This window comes from Arachis duranensis, chromosome 7, assembly GCF_000817695.3.
Source record: "Arachis duranensis cultivar V14167 chromosome 7, aradu.V14167.gnm2.J7QH, whole genome shotgun sequence".
Lineage (NCBI taxonomy): Eukaryota > Viridiplantae > Streptophyta > Magnoliopsida > Fabales > Fabaceae > Arachis > Arachis duranensis.
Genome location: NC_029778.3, coordinates 6,734,677 through 6,739,840, shown reverse-complemented (window position 1 = coordinate 6,739,840; position 5,164 = coordinate 6,734,677). Strand labels below are relative to the sequence as shown.

The window sequence follows — 5,164 nt, the reverse complement described above, 5'->3', positions numbered from 1 at the left end:
TTTATTATAATTTGGGAATAAATTTTAGATTTTGCTATTGATAATAACAAATAATTTGTATATATATATAAAATTTGATCTGACTCTAGACTGAGAAAATTATTTCGGAAGAAAATTTAATATAAAAATAAATTCAATGATACGAAACACAGTAAAAAAAAAACCAACTTGTCCAATGGGGCATATGAATGTGATTTATAAAGTCAAAGTCAAACTTAGTTCATTTGATATGTGGCGGCTGAACAAAACACAACTAAACACGCCACAACCTAAGTTATGAGTTGAGTTATGATTTATGAATGAATTTCCATGAATTGAAGTGGGAACTATGAACTATCTCTCATTCAATAGATATCTTTTGCCGACTAATTTTAATAACGAAAAATATAAATAAACAACGAGAATATTAAATAATAATAAATATATTAGATATTTAATTTAATAAATATACTAACAAAATTCGATAGAGAAAGTATAGAGAGTCAATGTCCTAAGCGTACAATGTGTACAATAGAGATTTAGGAAGTATTAGAGACATGACCATTAGTATTATATTGTTCTGTCAGATTATGTTTTTGGGATGAGTGGGTTCATGACATAGTATTAGAGTTTTAGATCGAAAAGTCAAGGATTCGATCTTTGGTGAACTCCAAAATCAACTTAAATTTTTGGGATGAGTAATTTTATGACATGAAATGTTATGGATGATGTTCATTTTATTCATAGACAAAGATGCTTAGGCCATTGGCTCCATAGCACTACCCAATTCGATAATAAGTTAATAAGATTAATTAATCTAAAGTTATCTAATTTGCACTCACACACTAGAAAACAAGTTCAATTTTTTCGTCCTCCAACATCATAACACAATTCATTGTATAAATCCCATCAAGTTTCAGACTTTCTTTGATTTTTCACCACCCTTTTGATTATTTAGCATACCCATGTTGTCATCTGAATAATTTACAGAATATTTTCTTTTCTCCACCACCAAAATGAAACAACCCAGATTCATATTTTCATCATTTTTCTTCCTCTTGGTGGTGGTAGATTTTGTAATTCTACCCATCAATGCAGAGTCAAAGTGTAGTGAGAGTTGTGGCTTAGCTTTAGCTTCCTACTATCTTTGGGATAATTCTAACCTCACATATATTGCAACTGTTATGAAATCAGAGTATGTTACAAGGTCACAAGGTGAAGATATTGTGAGCTACAACAATGGCACCATAAAAAGCAAAGACTCAGTCACATCCTCCACCAGAATCAATGTTCCATTCCCTTGTGAATGCATCAATGGTGAGTTTCTTGGCCATGTATTTCAATACTCAGTTTTGAGCAGTGACACCTACGATACCATTGCAAATTGGAGCTATTCAAACTTGGTCACTGCTGAGTGGTTGCAGAATACTAATACTTATTCACCAAATAATATTCCTTATCCTGCAACTGTTAATGTCACTGTTAACTGTTCCTGTGGGAATGGTGATGTTAGCAAGGATTATGGGTTGTTCATCACTTACCCTCTTAGGCATGAGGATTCTTTGGAGTCAATTGCAAACAAGACAAAGATTGATGCTAAGTTGCTGCAGGGATATAACCCTGGTGTGAATTTCAGCAAAGGGAGTGGTCTGGTTTATATTCCTGGGAAAGGTGTGAATTCTTGTTTTGATGCAATGTTTTTGTGTGTTTCTGATATGAATTCATGATTTTTTTTTTTGTGTGCATGTTATGTGGTTGGTTTTATTAGGGTGTGTTTGTTAAGTATGACTTCTTATAGAGAGAATAGTATCGTAGTTATGAAATCATATAGTTAGTGTTAGTAATGTTGAATTAAAGGAGAAAAAAAAATTGTTAACTGTGACAGTAGTGATGAAAATTTGAAGTCACTCATGAAATCCCTATAACATGTCCATATTGTTCTTCCTCTCTAATACTGTCAAGAGTATGCTTTAACTTATTAGCATCATTCTTATAGTTGGATTTCTGAGGAGCTTCAAAATTTTGAAGTGAATAATATCTCACATTCTCCTTTCATTTCGCTTTTTTACAGACGAAAATGGCAACTATGTGCCCTTTAAACTAAGGTAACTTTTCTCTTAACCTCACTGTCCAAGCTATTTAAATTTCATTTTTCAGTGATCTCCTAAACTTAATGACCATGTTTTCATTTTCCTTTTCAGCCATGGAGGTTTGACTATCTCGCACAGCTTTTCTATCATTGATAATTCTTTTCATTTGAGTTTGATATCAAGACAGTGAAGGTAAGGACTTTCTGCTGTTCTATTGTTTCTGCAGGGAAGGGTCTATCCGGTGGCGTTATTGGTGGAATATCTGTTGGAATAGTAGCAGCACTTCTGTTATTGGTATTTTGTGTTTATGTTAAATGTTACAGAAGAAAGAAGATGTGGAACAAAAAATTGGTAGCTAAAGATTCCAGCGAGAACTTTGTTCGCCAAGGTATATGGATTTTGACTTATATTTTAACTAATAGCATGCTTGGATTAGTAACTCTTATACATTGTCCCTCTTTCAGGCGAAACCTCTCATAATGCTGAAAACAGAACTTCAGCTTCTGATGATACTAGTATTATAGGTGTCAAGGTAGAAAAATCAGCAGAGTTTTCGTATGAAGAACTAGCCAATGCCACAAATAACTTCAGTTTGGCTAAAAAGATTGGTCAAGGTGGTTTTGGTGAAGTCTATTATGGAGAGCTCAATGGCGAGGTTCATAATTTCTCTGTCTTACTAGTTTTGCTTACAAGTATTTGAAAGAAAAGTTGCATATATTTTTTAGTTAATGAGAAACTAAATTGCAGTTCTTTTAGTTGAATAGATGCTGCAAGCATAGTCAACTTTTATGTATGATAATACTGTTAGGACTTAGGATAACTAACATTTCAATTGTTACTTTCTTCTATCTTTCCACTTTGGCTGAAGTTTTCTCTGATAACACAGAGAGCTGCAATTAAGAAGATGGACATGAAAGCATCAAAAGAATTTCTCGCGGAACTGAAAGTGTTGACGCGTGTTCATCACTTAAACTTGGTAATCTTTCTCACATATTCCATAGATTGTTTTCAACTATGTTCATATGATCTTTCTGTTTCAATGTTTCACAATGTTTCGATAACAATATAGGTACGCTTGATTGGATATTGTGTCGAGGGCTCTCTTTTCCTTGTGTATGAATATATTGAAAATGGAAACTTAAGCCAACATCTGCGAAATTCAGGTAATATAAGCACATGATATGATACATATCTATGTTCAGAATTCAGTGCTTATTCATAATGACTTTGGTTAATGATAAACTGTTATCATTTACCAGATAGTGAGCCTTTGCCATGGTCTACCCGGGTTCAAATTGCTCTGGACTCGGCCAGAGGACTTGAATACATTCATGAGCATACGATGCCTGTATATATCCATCGCGATGTAAAGTCGGAAAATATTTTATTAGACAGAAACTTCCGTGGAAAGGTAAGATACATCTCAATAAATTCAATGAACTTGTTACTTTTTTTTTTGTTTTGTTGTATAATTCTGTGAGATACTGCATTGCATTGTTTTGCAGGTTGCGGACTTTGGACTGACCAAGCTGATTGATGTTGGAAATTCATCAGCTCCAACTGCTAATATGGCCGGCACATTCGGCTACATGCCACCAGAGTATGATGAACTATGTTTTCTCTGTATTCAATTTTTTCTTTTGTTTTTTGCTTTCTAAGGATTAGAGTATGCTAACTAATACTTAGTACATAGTTATGAGTTTAGGAATGTTGAAAGAGTATTCCTTGATCTTCATCTCCTTGTTTCCAATTAGAAGCACTAAAAGTAGAAGTTTTTCAGTATTAACTTCACACATTCACATTCTAGAAGGGAAAGTGAGCTTTTTAGATTTAATAGTAGGATTCTCTTATTTGCAGATATGTATATGGAAGTGTTTCTCCCAAAATAGATGTATATGCTTTCGGAGTTGTTCTTTATGAGCTTATTTCTGCAAAAGAAGCTCTGATGAGGAGTGGTGGTGCATCTGGTGCTGAATTGAAGGGCCTTGTGGCTTTGGTGATTATTAATGACCCTTCTGTGCATTGTTTTGAAATGTTGACTTAGTAATGTAATCATGGGCGCGATTGGTTTGTGTTTTTATTTTCTGTTTTCATTTTCAGTATTTTCTGTTTTTAGAATTTTGTGAAGAAAAAAGAGAAAACATAAGGAAGAAAACGATTTTATTGTTTCATTGTTTCTTCACAAAATCCTGAAAACATGAGAAAACACTAAAAATAAAAACAGAAAACGAAAACGCAAACCAAGCGCACTGTAATATTTTCCTTCTTTGTTTTCTAATTCAATTTTTGGCCATTTATGTGGCAGTTTGAGGAAGCTTTTAACCAGCCAGACCCCAAAGAAGGTCTTAAACAAATGGTGGATCCTAGGCTTGGAGATAACTATTCAATTGAATCAGTTTATAAGGTATACATTCATATATCATTTTTAAACTCTATATCTTTTATTTCTTTCTTTATTTTTTAATGTTTCAGATTTCAATAGCTTTGGCTAACTTTGTTCTGGTTGCAGATGGCACAACTTGCCAGGGCATGTACAGAGGGAGATCCGCAGCGGCGGCCGAAGATGAGATCGGTGGTGGTTGCTCTTATGACACTAAGTTCAACCACTGAGAATTGGGACATTGCTTCCTTTTATGAAAATCCAGCTCTTGTAAATCTTATGTCTGGTAGATAGGAGTAACATGCAGGACAGAAATGTAACATTTTAATTATTTTTGTTGCAAAAAGCTAAAACTAATTTGGAAATAAACACTCATATTGCTGCATTTCAAATGTATATAAAACTAGATTTAAACTCTCCCAATGTGTGAAAAATTAATAAATTTAGTTACAAAATAATTTAACACTTAAAGAATTATTTCATAATAAATTCTATAATATAATACAATGATAATAATACAATAAAAATTAATTCTATCAATATTGTATATTGAAGTATTTGACTATTTGTTTAAGTTGAATTTTTTTATTTTTAAAATAAAGAATTATATCATACTAAATTCTATAGTATAATATACAATAATAATAGTAGTATAATATAATTATTTTTGTCGATTTATACTTATATATATTAAAGTATTTGCTTAAGTAGAATT

At 32.5% G+C, this 5,164-nt stretch overlaps 1 protein-coding gene across 2 annotated transcripts; it reads left to right on the top strand.

Annotated features, from left to right (window-relative positions):
• The first annotated feature begins 868 nt into the window (after positions 1 to 868).
• LOC107496770 (lysM domain receptor-like kinase 3) lies at positions 869 to 4,865 on the top strand. Of its 2 annotated transcripts, XM_052252158.1 has the most exons (12): positions 869 to 1,650; positions 2,051 to 2,084; positions 2,181 to 2,209; positions 2,302 to 2,457; positions 2,534 to 2,724; positions 2,956 to 3,045; positions 3,139 to 3,232; positions 3,329 to 3,480; positions 3,575 to 3,669; positions 3,927 to 4,065; positions 4,375 to 4,473; positions 4,579 to 4,865. In XM_052252158.1, exons 1-12 carry the CDS (start codon positions 996 to 998, stop codon positions 4,741 to 4,743), a joined length of 1,899 nt encoding a protein of 632 aa, XP_052108118.1. In that variant the 5' UTR covers positions 869 to 995; the 3' UTR covers positions 4,744 to 4,865. The 2 variants fall into 2 exon arrangements, with proteins under 2 accessions (XP_052108118.1, XP_052108117.1); XM_052252157.1 differs by lacking the exon at positions 2,181 to 2,209 and having other exon boundaries at positions 2,051 to 2,067; positions 2,262 to 2,457.
• Positions 4,866 to 5,164: the final 299 nt, after the last annotated feature.

Coding starts and splice junctions, on each gene's coding strand:
- LOC107496770 (XM_052252158.1), top strand. CDS start 996: ATGAAACAACCCAGATTCATATTTTCATCATTTTTCTTCCTCTTGGTG. Junction 1,651..2,050: donor GGTTTATATTCCTGGGAAAG/GTGTGAATTCTT, acceptor GCTTTTTTACAG/ACGAAAATGGCAACTATGTG. Junction 4,066..4,374: donor TGAAGGGCCTTGTGGCTTTG/GTGATTATTAAT, acceptor TTTATGTGGCAG/TTTGAGGAAGCTTTTAACCA.